Below are 17,809 nucleotides of genomic sequence, written 5' to 3' on the forward strand. Positions count from 1 at the left end.
AGTACTGACAAATGGTTGCAGAAAGCAGTCATTTTGATCACTGTTAATGAACAGTTAATACAACTCGTGGGCATATTCAATGAGCTAGAGTGGGAATACTGTATGTTAATACCAGCAATTGTTAAAGCTCAGAAAGGCATTCTGGAAGCACATCTGATCGATCCAGTACAGATCGTGAAATATGTAGAACTGATTAAGACAACATCAAGGATAAGCAGTTCCCTGTTGCACTTACGGGTGATAGCGGTTATCAGTTGATCAGAATTATTGATATGGATGTTTTCATAGCTTGAAACATCTTATGTTATGTGCTGAACATCTCACTAGTAAAGGGCAATGTGTACAACCTCTACCGATTACTACCATTACCATCAGAAGTAGATGGAACAAGGTGTTTATTTAAGTATATTGACTCTGAGAAAGAGCTAATGCTAATTGATAACGTGAAATGGCAGTAGGTGAAGTTAAACAGCGAACAGTTACATTATGAAACAGTAGGTCAGGGCCTCAGAATATGCAAACAGGTTTTCATTCTCTTGTATACATATGACTGTGAGAGATGTGAGGTGAAGATGCTGCAACCAGTGCGAGAAGTTCCGAAGGATTCCATGTGAAAGTTAATAGTATTAAAATGAAAGGCTATGGACACCGATAAGTAATAATGAATGGCTGTTTGTTGCCCCTGTGAATGAGTGAGTGCATTACTGTCATCTGTCACAAAGGAAGACGTACAGATACTGTGCTCCGAGGTATAGGGAAATGGAAATTTTTAGGTAAAAGTCATGGATATACAGCTCAAATGGGGATACAATCTAAACATAATAATACAAACAAATGAAATTGTAATCATGTTACGAAGTGTGCAACAATGTATAAAATGTAATTAATGATGAAGTTGATTGTAGAAGCGATTTTAAAAGAAAAGTGTATACTCATCCAACCAGAAAAGTACATTGTAAAATGAAAATATATACTTATACTATGAGAGAAGAAAAGTGTAATCATAATAAATGTATGTATAATACTTTAACGTTGATGTAATCTGTGAAATGAAATGTAAATGTGTTCTTTTCCAAGAGAATATTGATTTATATGTATCATTGCAGAAAACTGTGAGCATTTACGTATGTCAGAGTAGTAAAACAAATGTGTATGCTTCCCGTTATAAGGAATGAATAAAACAAGTAAGAACATTGTACAAAACTTTTGTAGTCACTGAGGACAGCACTTACAAACTTTTCCCTAAGGGGGGGAGGTGTCGCCTATTTACAATATGCAATGCCTAACAGGCAGTAGAACAGAAGCCAGAACGAGTAAGTTTTGTTGATAATTCAAAGGGGACACCGTAGGATTGGCATTGACCGTAAAAAGTCTCAGGAGGTATCACGTGAGGTCACATGATGAAGCGCAACTCAAACATTGACAGTAACCTTATATGGTAACATATGAGGCCCAGAAGGACATTGGCCAGACACCAACGTAGAAGAGGTTGATGTTGCCTATAAAAGCGGTAACGACAGTGCCTGGAGAGAAAGTTCAGTTCAAAAAGGGGTCCAGGAGGAACCTTCGTGCAGGTCAGACCCAGGGCTGGACTTTTGTAGTTTTGTTCTGGCTGTTTTTGCATCTCTGAATTAGCCATGTACCTCTGTCCATGAGTGTAGGAAAAGCAGGAATAGTGTGCATTCATAGAGGTCATCCATTCAGTTTTGCTCTAACAAGCAATTAAAGATTGTAGTTATCAAAGTCTTGCCTATTTGTTTGTATATTTCTGACAGAGTTCCATAACTCCTTCAAAATACCCTGTTAGCCTTCTTCACGTAGCTAACTGAACGGACCATCCTCCCCTTTCTTGTGTCATTAAGCATCTAGATTGCTCGTTGGACGCGACAAGATGTTAGGTGGACGAACTCTGTGATGCTGCATTAAGGAGGTTAGAATCTATTCTAACTTCCTTGCACTACATAGACACCATTCTTTTATCAGTAAATTATTGTTAACTGTTTTTCTGGATTGATTGGAGAACGATGTCACTAAGTAAGAATACTCAGTAATTTGCCCAACTGAGAAAATGTAATGTCAATTTTACCAAAAATATATATTTTTGTAGTAGCAATGAAAAAAGAGATTGCAGCTAAATCCTTTCCTGAGTTAGTTGTTATTTCATTTGTAGTAGGAATTGAATTGCCTTTGAAATTGGACAAATGCTCAACAAGATGTATACATTCCTGCAGGAGATGGTAAAAGTCTAGGTGGTGCCCGTGTTTTGTGCAGCAATGTTGTCAGTACTCATTGTGAGATATGATGGGGGCAAAAGGGGGTGTGTCACCTGCTAAAGAAAATAGCAGGCTGATAGTGTTTGGAAGCAAGAGGTGAAGGACAATATTTTCACATTTCATGTCAGTATGGCTGTGAAACCCAATACATATTTGTTCTCAGATCCCACCATCAACCACAACCTTAAACATAACATCATCTTTGGAAGAAACAATGTAATATTTGTGACAGCTGAGATTTCAGTATTTTTATAGCTGCTCGTTTCACTTGCAGCATGCGGCTTTTCACGGATGATGCTGTAGTATACAGAGAAATTGCAGCATTAGAAAATTGCAGCAAAATGCAGGAAGATCTGCAGCAGATAGGCACTTGGTGCAGGGAGTGGCAACTGCCCCTTAACATAGACAAATTTAATGTATTGCGAATTCATAGAAAGAGGGATCCTTTATTGTATGATTATATGATAGCAGAACAAACACTGGTAACAGTTACTTCTGTAAAATATCTGGGAGTGTGCATACAGAATGATTTGAAGTGGAATGATCATATAAAATTAATTGTTGGTAAGGCGGGTGGCAGGTTGAGATTCATTGGGAGAGTCATTAGAAAATGTAGTCCATCAACAAAGGAGGTGGCTTACAAAACACTCGTTCGACCTATACTTGAGTATTGCTTATCAGTGTGGTATCCATACCAGGTCAGATTGACGGAGGAGATAGAGAAGATCCAAAGAAGAGCGGCGCGTTTCGTCACAGGGTTATTTGGTAACCGTGATAGCGTTATGGAGATGTTTAGCAAACTCAAGTGGCAGACTCTGCAAGAGAGGCGCTCTGCATCGCGGTGTAGCTTGCTGTCCAGGTTTCAAGAGGGTGCGTTTCTGGATGAGGTATCGAATATATTGCTTCCCCCTACTTATACCTCCCGAGGAGATCATGAATGTAAAATTAGAGAGATTCGAGCTCGCATGGAGGCCTTCCGGCAGTCGCTCTTCCCGCGAACCATACACGACTGGAACAGGAAAGGGAGGCAATGACAGTGACACGTAAGGTGCCCTCCGCCACACACTATTGGGTGGCTTGCGGAGTATAAATGTAGACGTAGATGTAGAATTTCAGCCATGCTATGAGGTCTCAACCTAACCGTCGCTTCGACCCTAACCATCACCTCGGAAATCTCGACATATTTAGAAGAAACAGCCAAATATTTGTAACAACCAGGATTATAAATTTCATTGCTGCTCATACCTAGGATTACATAGACCTTTCTTTATTGCCTTTCATTTGTTAGGTTAAACTGTTATCCCAGATAATGGTACATCTACTGATGTTTATGATGATTATATTATTATTATTATTATTATTATTATTATTATTATTGTTATTAAAATTGGTTCCATTACATGCTGGGTGACTGGTGCAGCAATTGGTTATGAATTTCTTGAAATAAGAGTCTTGGTTGCAAATTGTTTGATCTTTTTTATTGGCAATGAAGTGTTTCATCCTTGTAGGACATCTTCAGATTGACGGAGGAGTGTAAAATAACATTGTGAGCCATAGGTACATTAAAAGCAGGCAGGGTGGTGGTATTATGGGTCAAAAGTTCCAGGCTGTGTAGCCATCTCTAAACTAACAATAATTGTGAACTTGTGAAATAAGTAGTGTGATAAGCCCACATCTGTCCTTCAATGCCAGCATATGGCATGAAGATAAAGATTATAAGAGAATACCGTCCACCATTGTCCTATCATCATACTCCATGTTGTTCATCTTCAAATGTAGCAGCATTTCAATGTACCACGAAAATCCAACTGGCAAGACTGTTTGGGATGTTAGTCAATATGGCCAACTCTACGTTCTGAATTCTTTGCTACTGTGAGGAGAGATGGTTGCTAATAGGAACTTTTATGAATTGTGAATCACATGCAGTATTCTCATCACCATCAGAATAATATGAATTTAAACATTTTGCCATGTATTCTTTCATGTTTGCTGCTATCTCATTTAAATCCTGTCTGCCTAATAAACTATGAAACTAGAGTGAGACAACAGCAAACACGGAAGAATATACATATCATGTCATGTTTGTATTATTCTTATGCCTAATAGTGATACAGTCAGAAATGAAGCATGGCAGTTGACTAGATTTTTAAATCTAAGATGACTCTAATTTCTGTGCAGAATGTAATGTACTAAAGAGGCTTCTGCAAAGATTTTAAAACGGAGAAAAATTTTCGCAAAACTCTCGTTCAGAATATCTTCTATCATATGCAGTCTATTATTTGGTTCTTGTTGACAATTATCAAAGACAGCAGCAGTGTTAGTAACAACAAATAGCAATCTCTTGCCATTGTTTCGCAAATGAGATGATTCCTCTCTCTTTTTTTAAAAAAATTGTAAGCAGTGGTAGCATGCACAAAAGCAAGCCATGCCGCGAGCGGTGACAGGCCGTAAACACTCCCTATCAGAATGCGACAAACAATGCATGACACAGTACAGTAATGCATACTCAGCTTAGAGTGACGTAAACACCTATAACAAAGAGAACAGCACTTATCAGATCAAAGAAAAATAAGCAATCAATTCAAACCAGACGAAGCACGTGAAAAAGGAAGGGTACCCGTATAAATACGGACGGAGCGCCTGACACATAGTAATGACTACCTGGTAAAGCTTAACTGCTGAGCTTACGATTTGAACCAAACTATTGTAGATATATCATCACTCATTCAATCTAATTGTGTCTCATATTACAATGGACCAACTATGTTTCGATTTGGAGGTGCGGCCTAAAACTTTTCTCTCCTCTTGATTTCGAGTCTCATTTTTCAGGTGCGGCTTAGATTTGAGTGCGGCTAAGATTCAAGTAAATATGGTAGGTGTTTGTTCCTTTGATGGCAGTTAGTGGGGGCAAACTGCTGAATGAAGAGCTGTTCCACTGCACAAGCAATGCCACTGTCCCATCTCGGAAGCGGGATGGTTCCTCTGAAAGGGCACGGCCGACTTCCTTCCCTAATCCGATGAGACCGATGACCACGCTGTCTGGTCTCCTTCCCCAAACAACCAAGCTGCGATACTTTTACAGTTCAGCGTATGTTGTGCTTTCTTGACTGCAATCCTGTTCTGCCATTTTATGTAGGAGATACAAAGTAGGAAAGGAAAGTATAGACATTTCACATTCAGTTTTGTGTGTAGTTGTTAACAGTTTATTGAACACAGAAATATATATGGAATAGTTTTCTGTAAGAGATGAAAGTAACAGTATTGCACAGTACATATTTGTGATGAAACATCATGTTGTAAAACAGCTATTAGTAAGTTATTATGAAATGTGCTGTCATAGCTTATTTTTGATAATTTCTTGTATCATTGACCAAGCAGACACTTTCAACTGTAATAATGAGTCCTTGCTCAGCTTACATAAAATTTCTTTATTCTGATTTTGTGTTTTGCTGATTTCAGCACATTTTGTGGGCCATTAAGTAATTAATAAGCTCCTGTAACCTTCTGCCTGGTTGAACTTCTAATTTAGTTAATTCACAGCCTTTAGCAGTGTCAATATTAATGGTTTCACTTGCTGAAACCTTTTAAAGTATGTGGAGATGTGATACTTGTAACTTTTCTCTATATTGATCTGTGATTTTAACGGCACAAAATGTTTGTTTGTTGCATTTCTATCTCTGATTCTCAGACTTTTTCATGTATCCCTGTTTCCAACTTTTGTAGGGGAACGAATGCAGTTGCTGGCCAGAGTGCGGGAGCAGATGCGCAGCCGTCCCGCTTCCACAAAAGTGCACTTTGAGATGGCGTCTTTCAGTGAGCCTAAGATGCTGCACGATCTCACTATGTACATTATTCCATTTTCAGATTCTCTTGGTATGAATGAACAGGTTAGAATTAGCAGTATCTCCCTCTCTTCTCTGTTTGTATGAGCATTTCGGGTGGGTCTGTAACATTACTTTGCAAGTCACTGGAACAGTACCGATGTACAAGTTGAAATGTTATTGGATGTCATGTGGGCACTGTTGTTCAGAGAGACAAGGAGAATTTTGTATTGTTGTTTGTACGAGTATTAATGCTATGTAAAGGGCTACGCCTGTGTTCACTGGAAAAAACTGAAGACCATACATTAGGAAATCTCACTCCCTATTCTGCAAATAGAGGAGAAACTTGGAAAGTTAATTTAAAGTCATGGCGAAGAAATAAAACTTGTAAGTGTGTTGGGGACTGCAAGAAGCACAATCTTGCAGTAGCATTTCTGAAAATGGTAAATTAGTTAATATTGAATATAAGTGTTAGAAAGTTTTTTCTGAATTTATTTGTCCAGAATGTTGCCTTGTACGAAAGTGAAATGTGGACAATGAACAGTTCACACAAGAAGAGAATAAGAGCTTAAAAATGTTATCCTACAGAATAATGTTTAAATTAGATGGGATAACTAAAAAGGAGTTACAGAATCAAACTGCATGCCAATGGTGTGTTGTCTCAGTTGTGCAACTGGATTCATGACTAGGTGTCAGAAACATCACAGTTCATAGTTGTTAACGGGAAGTCAATAAGTAAAACAAAAATGATGTCTGGGGTTCTCCAGTGAACTGTTTGTGGGTCCTCTGCTGTTGAATTTACAAAAATGATTTGGGAGACATTCTGAGCGCCCCCCTCAGATTATTTGCAGATGATGCCATCATCTGTCATTTAATAAAGTCTCTGAAAGATGAAGCCAAATTGCAAAAGTGATTTAGACAAGAGATCTGTGTGGTGCAAAAAGTGGCTAATGACCATACACAATAAAAAGTGTGAGGTCCTCCCACCTGAATAGTGAAAAAAGTCCATTAAATTTCACTTACATGAATATCAAACAAATTTAAAAATTTTTGATTCAACTAAATACCGAGGGATTATTATTACGAACAACTTAAACTGAATCTTCTCATAAAAATGTTGTAGCAGAAGGCAAACCAAAAACTGTGTTTTATTGGCAGAAAACTTAAAAGATGCGACAAAGCTACTACAGAGATTATCTACACTACACTTGTTTGTCATCTTACTGAGTACTTGTGTGCATTATGGAATCCTTACCAGGTAGGATTAATGGAGGATGTAAAAAAAGTTTCAAGAAGGGCAACTTTTTTTGTAGTATCGTGAAAGAGTGGCAGTGGTATGCATGTCAAGGTGGCAATGATTAAAACAAAGGCATTTTTTGTTGCAGCAAGGTCTTTTCACAAAATTTCAATCACTAACATTCTCTCCCAAATGAAAAAATATTTTGTTGACTCAGACCTACATAGTGGAAGTGACCATCCAAATAAAATAAGTGAAACCAGTGCTCACTCGTAAGTGTTCATTTTTCCCTATATGCTATAAAGAAGTGGTACAGTCAAGAAACAGTCTGAAAGTGTTTCTGTGGCCCCTCTGCCAAACACTTTAGTGTGAATTGCAGAGTAATAATCTAGATGTAGGTGAATGAAGCATTTATTATTGGAGAAAAGAAATTTACAGCACAAGTTGACTTAAAGAATTGCTTGATATGACACATCCTGAGGCATCAGTGACACACCATTTTGGTAATGGAAGGAAATATGTGGGGAGGAGGGGGGTAAAAGGTGTAGGGAGAGAAAAAAGGAGGAACACAGTAAGGAGGTTTCAGTGCAAGTTCCAGTGAATGTAGGGTGCAGCCTTTAAGCAAAGTTGACAATAGTTGCATGGTATAGACTGGCGTGGAGAGCTGCATGAAACCAGTTTTCGGACTGAAGACCGCAACATTTAAGCTGCTTCTTAAATATACTCCTCTCTGCAACATGTTACATACATGGGAAGGAAATTAATCCCTTTGATACAGTATAAATAAAAATTTTAAGAGGTGTAAGAATAGAAGGTTTATTTGCATTGCACATTCTGAAAGGGCCAAAGTTAAAGATACAGATAACAAATTTAAACAGAGTGGGGTGAAGCATTGCTGAGGAGTTAAAATTACTATGCAGCCATCCAGATTCAGGTTCTCCACCCAAAATCTATTGATGTAGATGCTAATTCATTGGTTCAAAAAGGTCGTGACCGATTTTCTTCCTCCATCCTTTACTCACTGTCAGCTTGTGCCCCATCTCTAAAGACTACATCGCTGACAGGACACAAAATTGTAATCCTCCCTTAACTCTCTAACACCCCATCTCTTTTGTCTCATCAATTTTCCTTCGTAACTGCCATAATTATCAAAGCACTTTCAATACTATGTAGCAGACTTCTTTTATTTTTAAAGTTGCTCTTAGAATATTGCCATTACCAAACAATGGAAAATCCAGGATGGAATAATAACAATATTATGAACAGGATAGTTGCTACTCACCATATAGCGGATATGCTGAGTTGTAGATAGGCACATCAAAAAGACTGTCAGCAAGTAACCTTTTGTCCTAACAGACTTCCATCAGAAATACACACATGCACACAAATGCAACCCACGCACATGACCACAGTTCTGGGTGCTAAGGCCAAACAGCAAGCGGCAGCATATGATGCGAGAAGCAACTGGGTGGTGGGAGTGAGGAGGAGTTTGGGGCGGGGAGTAAGGGGGGATGGCAGGATACGTGTGGGGGATGATAAAGGGCTGCTTGTAGGAGCATACAGAAACGAGTCGGGAAGAGAGTAGGGCAGCTAGGTGCAGTTGGGAGGTTAGATGAAGGGCAAGGAGGTGGGGTGTCAGAAAAGAAGAGACATTTGGTGCATTGGTGGAATAGAGGGCTGTATAGTGCTGGAATGGGAAAAGGGAAGTGGCTAGGTGAGTAAGGGGAATGACTAACAGAGGTTGAGGCCAGAAAACTATATTGCGGGGAGAGTTCTCACATGTGCAGTTAAGAAAAGCTGAAGAAAGGATCCAGATGGCACAGGCTGTGAAGCAGTCACTGAAATGAAGAACATCATGTTGGCAGTGTGTCCACCAACTGTGTGGTCCAGCTGTTTCTTGGTCGCAGTTGTTAGTGTCCACTCAGGCGGAGGCAGTAGACTACCGCGTTTGTGTGTGTGTGTGTGTGTGTATGTGTGTGTGTGTGTGTGTGTGTGCGCTGTAATGGGTGAGGGTTGTGCAGAAAGTACCATTTGCATTTATGACAAGGTGTGTATTTTAATGAATTAGGACTGTTTCAGTTTTCAAGCTCCCCATCTCATAGATTTTGAATGGCACATCAGTTTTGAATGTGTTAGACAGAACATTTCAGATGTTTTTGATGTTCTCAATTGCTCAAAACAATTAATTTTTGTTTTCAATCACAAAAAAAACTGCCATGATTTTGTTCACAGACTGAAGCTTCATTTGTAATTATTGTTTTTCAGCCTCGATTGTAATTACACCACGGAATAATTTGATACTCAGAACTAACACTTAACATTTAAAGAAAAAGTTTCATCACCTGTCATGATCCATCTCTCTGATACTGGACGAAAAATTCGCTCACAGATTTCACTTTGCTTTTGGGGAACATAAAATTAAATTTTGTAAAGAATTAGTGTCCTCTGTTGCCTAGGATGCCTTTAAACATTCCATATGGAGTTAATTGCTATGTGGCAATTTTAAAGTAGTTGTCAAAGCAATATTTATTTATTTATTTATTTTTTTTTTTTTTTTTTTTGCTATGTCTGCACTTTTCTCTCCAGTGTGCACATTTATACAGCTTTCCCAAAATATCAACGCTACTTCATTTTTCTTCATTCATTTATGAAGATCTACATGTGCCACACAGTTCATAGTAAGTTTGACTTGTGTTGTGTTGAGGGATCAAATTCCTGGCTGTACCTTGCATGCAGTGTGACTGTTTGTTTTAGGTGTTATTTTAGCTTGTTTTGCAAAGTGAAACCAACAAATGTGTGAGAGACTTTACAGCTCCTCTTCAGTGATTAGTTCAATCAGCACTACGGACAGCGGTATGTTTCATCTTATTGTATAGACAATATGTCTCGTAGTTTCAGAACATACAAGTACCTTGCTCAGCCAAGAAAGTGAGACTGAATGGCTGCTCTGTATAAGTTACACTATGCATGGAGAGCAACAAAAGTAGTCTCTCTCTCTCTCTCTCTCTCTCTCTCTCTCTCTCTCTCTCTCTCTCCCTCTCTCTGAAATTCCATGTCTGCCTTCGTATCGTGAAATGGGTTATCACTTTTTGTGACAGACTAATGTTGAGGAATTTTGCATGTTTTGTTTTTGACTGTCATCAGTTGCTTGTGTCATTATTGTGTAATACATGAGAGTAATACATGTGTTACTGTTGAAAATATTCAATGTTAGAAAATACAATATAAAATGGACAGATAAAAAATCTATTCACTAAGTGACAGCAGGAGAAAATACACACAAGGTATGGAAATGCACAAGCTTTTGGAGCCAAGGGCTTCTTCTACCAGAGGGATTGAAGGAGAAGGAAGAGCCAGTACAGCAGCTCTTGTGGGATATCTGAAAGATGATCTGCTTTTTCGAAAGTCAAGTATACATCAAATTCCTTCTGAGTATGGTAAAAGACACAGAGGGCAAACGATCCATAAGCAATGGAATGCAGTTGAGTAATCAGATGATCCTGAGAGAATCAGATTGGGAAATGAGACACTAAAAGTGGGGATGGATTTTGGTATATTGGGAGCAAAATAACTAACAATGAATAATCTTGTAATAATGAGAAAACCTTACTGAGAAAGGGAAATTCGCTAACATTGAACTTAAATTTAAGTGATCTATTGATCTGATGGAATTACATTTTCCTGGAGACACGCGTCTCAATTCTATCTTCGGTAAGGATAAAATCTGAAGTAATGAGTTAAAAATTGTGACCAGGCCAGGGCACACATTTTAGTTCATTACTTCAGATAATATCCTTATTGAAGGTAAAGTTGAGACTCATATATCTGCAGGAAAATGTAATTCTGTCAGATCAGTAGATCATCTACACCTGAGGTACAGGCAGGATTTCCCCATTACGTACAAAGCTGGGGTGCTGTTCCAGTATCAGAGAGCCTTGGCAGTACTGACGATTTAAGAAAGAGAAAATGGGCTGAAGGCATGAATTGAGGTTTGTGTTAGAGAGCACATTAGACTAGGATAGTCCATGAAGCTGTGTGAGCCACAGTGCCAGAACGGTGCAGTGGTCAGTAAGCAGGTGACCGGTGTTAAAGTTCCATCCTTGGCACAAATTTTAGTTCATTACTTCAACTTCTATCCCTCTCTAAGTAAATTTAAGTGTTAGGAAGTCCTTTCTAAAGGTATATGTCTGAGCGTAACTTTGTATGGAAATTAAATGCGGACAATAGGCAGTTCACACAAGAAAATAATGGATATTTTTCAAATGTGGTGCCTAGAAGAATGATAAAGATTATATGGGTAGATTGACTAATTAATAAAGAGGTTTCTAAATGAGATTGGGGAGATAAGAAATCTTGGCACAACTTCAATAAAAGAAGGGATCGGTTAATGGAATGCACATGGTGCATCAAGGAATCGTCACTTTGATAATGGGGGCAGGTGTGAGGAGTAAAATTGTAGAGGGAGACAAAGGCTTGACTATGGAAACCAGGTTCATACAGTATTGATTTCAGTAGTTATATGGGGATGTAGAGGCTTACACTGGATATACGTGGGTGGGAAGTTCCATCAGACCATTCTTTGGACTGAAGACTACAAAATCAATCAAGGAAAAATGTTGTTGCTTAATATTAGAAATGTGGTGTGGAAAATTCATTGTATGATTGGTAAATACTTAGATTTTTTGTAGAATAACACACAGCTAGCATGGTTGCAAGTAGTGAGAGTTGAAGTTTTAGAACAGCTGATGTGGTGGTGGGATTTGGAACTATGCCACTATGTGAGTCATAGTGTGACATATGATGTGTGGCTATAAAATACGGGACTGATGCTGTTGTGGACTAAGAATGTATGTGCCAAAGATGAACGGCCAGGAGCTGTGAAGCATGAAGCCTTCTCAGTCGAATGCGGCATCACTGGTGTCTATAGACAAATCAGTGTGACCGTGTTCTTCATTTGTGTAAGCACTGTTAGTTTTTTTTTTTTTTTTTGCTGGAAAAATTATAAATATAATAATAGAGCAACGAATTGTCTTGAAATTTCACAAAAAATTTGGAAAAACTTCTACTGAAACCTTTCTTTACTAAAAGAAGTGTATGGTGAGGACTGTTTTGTCATGTACACAAGTTTTTGAGTGGATTGAGCTTTTTCAAGATGGCAGAATAGACGTTGAAGAGAAATCGCACCTAGGACGCCCTTCAACATTAAAAACAGATAGAAATATGGAAAAGTGTGTAATCCTGATTTGATCTGACCATCAGTTGAGTATTCAATCGATTGCTGAAACTGTGAGAATTGGCAAAGAATGCATAAAGCAAATTTTATCTAACCAATTTAATATGAATGTGCAAATCTGGTGCCAAAAGCTCTTGTGGTTGAAGATAAAGAATGTTGTAGTAATGTTTGTACTGACTCCTCGAACACCACTGAAAATAATCCTGATTTCTTGGAAAGAGTGATAACTTGTGAAGAATGTTGGTTTTTCACTTATGATCCAGAAACAAAGTGCAAGTCCATGCTTTGGAAGGGTCCAACTTTATTAACAGAAAAAAGTAGCTCGAATAAACAAATCAAGATTCAGATTGCTTTTTGATACTAAAGGAAATGTGTGTATTCACTGGGTTTCTGAAGGTCAAACGACACTGAAGCACCAAAGAAAATGGCATAGGCATGCATATTCAAATACAGAGTTACGTAAACAGGCAGAATAAGGCATTGCAGTTGGCAATGCCTATATAAGATGACAAGTGTCTGGTGCAGTTGTTAGATCGGTTACTGCTGCTACAGTGGCAGGTTATCAAGATTTAAGTGAGTTGGACGTGGTGTCACCATCGGCACAGAAGCGCTGGCACACAGCATCTCTGAGGTAGCGATGAAGTGGATATGAGGTAGCGATGAAGTGGATATTTTCCCATATGACTATTTCAAGAGTATACCGTGAATATTAGGAATCCATAAAACATCAAATCTCAGACAACGCTGTGGCCGGAATAAGATCCTGCAAGAATGGGATGAACGATGACTGAAGAGAATTGTTCTATATGACAAGTGAAACTCTTCCACAAATATCTGCATATTTCAATTCTGGGTCGTCATCGAGTGTCAGCGTGCGAACGATTCAACGAAACATCAACTATATGGGCTTTCAGAGCCAAAGGCCCACTCGTATACTGTTGATGACTGCACGACACAAAACTTTATGCCTTGCCTGGCCTATCAACACTGGCATTGGACTGTTAATGACTGGAAACAGTTGGCTGGTGAGACGAGTCTTGTTTCAAATTGTATCAAGTGGATGGATGTGTATGGGTATGGAGACAGCCTCATGAATCCATGGACCCTGCATGTCAGCAGGGGACTGTTCAAGCTGGTGGGGGCTCCGTGCAGTTGGAGTGATATGGGCCACTGATTCATCTAGATAGGACTTTGACAGGTGACACTTACGTAAGCATCCTGTCTGATCACCTGCATCCATTCATGTCCATTGTGTGGCTCCAGGAACACTCTTCTGAGTTTAAACACTTCTGCTGGCCACCAAACTCCCCAGACGTGAACATTGTTGAGCCTATCTGGGATGCCTTGCCATGTGCTGTTCAAAAGAGATATCCGCCCTCTTGTACTCTTATGGATTTATGGACAGCCCTGCGGGATTCATGGTTTCAGTTCCTTCCAGCACTACTTCAGACATTAGTCCAGCCCTTGCCATCTCATGTTGCTGCACTTCTGCATGTTTGTGGGGCCCTTACATGATAATAGACAGGTGTACCAGTTTATTTTGCTCTTCAGTGTATTAATTGACATTACTACACTGAGGTTCTTTCTCAAGAGAAAGGGAAAAGACCCAGATTGTGGAAGAACAAGTCACATGTTCTGCATCATGACAACACACCGGCTCACACCGCATTCTGTGTTAGAGGTTTCTAGCGAAGTACAATGTCCCAGTGTTAGAATACCCACCGTATTCACCTGACTTAGCACCTTGTGATTATAATCTATTCCTCAAGGTCAAATCTGCATGAAAATGACAAGATTTCAGTCCATTGAAGAAGTGAAAGGAAAAGTGTCACGCGCCATTGAGGAGCTCGCAGAGGAAGACTTGTGATACTGTTTCCTTCAACACACACAGAACATTGTAGGGGTAGAGAAGGAGATTATATGTATGTTTTTGGAATAAAATGTTTTGCAGTAATACTACTATTATTTTATAGCGATGCCTCACATGATGCTACAGAATGACGTTAGTAGCAGCTCTTGTGAATTGTAACAATTAGTTTATATACAGTTTCAAAAATTAAACTTTCTGGGAGAGAAAGCCCCATGCGAGACATGGATTTGAACCAGAATCTTTGGGTTTTGTGGACAGATGCTCTACAGACTAAGCTATGCAGGTACTGGTGTAAGGAAAGTCGTCAGACCAAGTCGTGAGTTGTGACAGATAGCTCATTCCGTAGAGCATTTGTCTGTTAAAGGCAAAGGTTCCAGGTTTGAGTCCCAGTTGAGCGTACACTTTTAATCTTCCAGGAAGTTTTATATCGCCACACATTCTGCTGCAGGATCAAAATTCATATGGAATTTCAAAGCCACTTTTAATTCAGACTTCATTTTGTGAGCATTTAATAATACTTCTACTTACTTGCCTGTTTATATGCGTAGCATGGACACGTTCAATATAAATGCATGTAGTTTAGGACAACTTGCACTGTTTCTAGCTGTGAGAACAAGCTTTAAAACCTAGAGGTTGTGAAATGCTTAATATTCCCCACCAGGAACTGACGAACCTGCAGCACATCCTCCAGTTCGGTAACATCAGTCTGGTGTCAGACTCTAACCCTCGAGTTGCGACAGTCCTCGACCAGATGCGTCACGTGTTCAGGTACGTACTGCCCATCACTGCTCACACTGCTGTCGTCTTTAAGTCAGTTTGCATGTCAATAATGAGTTACTTGATGTGGAAGACGTGTAAATGACTGTTCTGTCATCTAAAAGATGAAACAAACAGAGCAGTAGCTTTAGCATGTGGAGCTTGTAACATTGCCCCCACTCTGTTTGTAACTGACATTAGTAGTAATATCCTCCTCCATTACTTCAAATGTTATTCTTATAATTATCACTGTTCATTTTCTCCAACCCGTGCCAAAAATTTCACTAGTACTTTCTTTGACCAATTAACATTTTTAAGTAAAGGAGAAGTAATTCAAGTCGGGTATGATTTGAAGGCTGCTGAAACACAAGCATTTATGTGTTTAAATTACTGCACAGACACAAATTGCTATAGTTTTTGTTTGTCTATAAATTTCACTCATTTAGTCTGCTGTTGATATGCCAGGTATTGGCCCAGGTTTGCATCATATGTTCCACTCCTCATACATAAATCTATTAAATGGACTGTTGATACATATATCTAATGGTTGAAGTAAACTAGATAGCCCTCCTGGAATCAGAGTTGCCAGAATCATCAGTTCATTCAGTCTGTTTTTAACATCATCTGTTCTGTGAGAACAAAACTGTTCCTGTAGTAACGGGGCTTCGTCAGTAGGCCTCCATGTTGCCTAGATCAAATTTTATCTGTCCACAACCTGATTTCTCACCCATCCATCCATCCATCCATCCTTTACAATGTACATGGACAAAAACTCCTTTCAGCAATTCTTCCTTAGGAAGCGTCTTTCTTTTATAAATCAAAGGTGCTGGAAATTTTGTCCTATCAGCACAGCAGGATAAAATGACTGTGTAATAAGTCATTTCATGTCCTGAAGTTTTAACAATGATGCTTTTGTGACCTTCCACAGTTCTGTCAGAAGGCACATAAAGGTTAGGGGACTCTTGTCCATTTTTACAATTTGCGAAAGTTCAACTTCCGTCTTTTAGCCGTTTTAATGACAACTCGATGAAATTAAGCAATTTGTTCTTCATACCTGGTTGGTATCTTCTGTAATATTTTTGTATTGTTCTGCATACAAAGCTGATACCTCTTCATAAATCTGGAACACCACAATGTTGATCCAGTAAATTTGGCGATCCCTTTATTAGTGGATATTACTTTTGCTTGGTCAATGATCATTTTAGTAGAAACTGAAATTCCCTCTTGTCTGGTCTCAAAAATCCAAGTACTGTGTTCTGCTTGAAGTTTTGGCCATGTAACAGTTCCACTTCTCAGTTTATGTTTAACGCGAGGTGCTTTCTCTAAAACATCCTCCTGATTTTGTCAAATTCTTCTCATTTTTTTCAGTTGAATGAGGCCTGCAGTGCCTTTCTGCAGCCCTGTTTCCATGCTCTTTAGCATAGGCAATCATTTGCAGCTTAAATTCAATTGTAGAGCAGTGCCATTTTACAGTCTCTTTTTCAGTTAAAACCTCAGTACAGCTATGGCACAGGTGGATCTCAACATTAGACGCAACAATGTATGAAGCCTGAACGAACAATATAAAAACTATTCACAATGGCTCATGTGCTTCCACTGAACTCTATACAACTGGACTGTTCAACATTCACAAGGAAGCTAACAATGAAGTGCTTCAAGCTAAGGCATAGAAATTTTAAAGAAATGGAGCTTATAGCTACCTACCTTTAGCGAAGACTAGGTTATAGGATTCAAGCAGTTTTCTGGCCTATTTTTGAAGGAGAAAAAGTGTGTCTTACATGCTGGCAAGTACTATAATTTCAAACCTTTTTTTTTTCCCTCTCTCTCTCTCTCTCTCTCTCTCTTTTTCTCTCTCTCTCTCTCTCTCTCTCTCTCTCTCTCTCTCTTCACTGACACCCCCACACAAAATGATGAAACGAAAAAAGTTTGTCACTTACATTTTGCCTGTTCATGCAGGAAAACTTCATCATAAGGCATGATATTTTACTTTATTACTTCTCCACTACCAATTCTACTGGCAACACAGTGTGCAGACAGGATCCACTTATACCACTGAATGTACCTGCAAAATTACATCAGTGTATGACACGAAGACACATCGTTCAAGAGTTCTGACATCATAATGATTGAGAGATTAGTGAAAAACTTACTTTTGCTTAAAATGGAGTGCATATTCCCCAGACTACATTCATTAAGTGTTTTATAATGAGAGCACTTAGTGACATCAAACAAACTTTAAGCAAAATTTCAAATCTTTTCTAAGTTTTTCTCATTTACATGCTTAATGTCAGATATTTAACATATTAATCACATGTTGGAAGCTGTTTTGTACATGGAAATTAGATTCTTTAAAGAATTGGCAGTTTACTGGTTGCTTGCTAGATAGGAGGATTCATACATCTCTTCAATTACAGTGTCATTCCCACTTTTGATGTTGAGCACCGTTATTATCCTTGCCGCTGCTCTTCATCACATTTATGTTTTCTTTGTTCATCCTTCAGCTATATTCTCTGACAGGTATACTTTCCGCTCCTCTTTTAAAATTTTCTCTTTATTCATTCATTACTTCTCAAGCGTAAATATCAGATGTAATGTAATGTGATGTATGTACTGTTCCAG

General features: G+C 38.8%; 1 protein-coding gene across 1 annotated transcript in view; it reads left to right on the top strand.

Moving 5' to 3' along the window:
* LOC126424879 (ADP-dependent glucokinase) overlaps positions 1-17,809 on the top strand; it is an 89,783-nt gene that overhangs the window by 50,389 nt on the left and 21,585 nt on the right. The window contains exons 5-6 of the mRNA XM_050087707.1: positions 5,997-6,160; positions 15,096-15,202. Of these exons, the coding sequence (XP_049943664.1) occupies positions 5,997-6,160; positions 15,096-15,202 (271 nt within the window). The remainder of the gene's footprint in view (positions 1-5,996; positions 6,161-15,095; positions 15,203-17,809) is intronic.

Source organism: Schistocerca serialis, chromosome 10 (assembly GCF_023864345.2).
Source record: "Schistocerca serialis cubense isolate TAMUIC-IGC-003099 chromosome 10, iqSchSeri2.2, whole genome shotgun sequence".
NCBI classification, from domain to species: Eukaryota; Metazoa; Arthropoda; class Insecta; order Orthoptera; family Acrididae; genus Schistocerca; species Schistocerca serialis.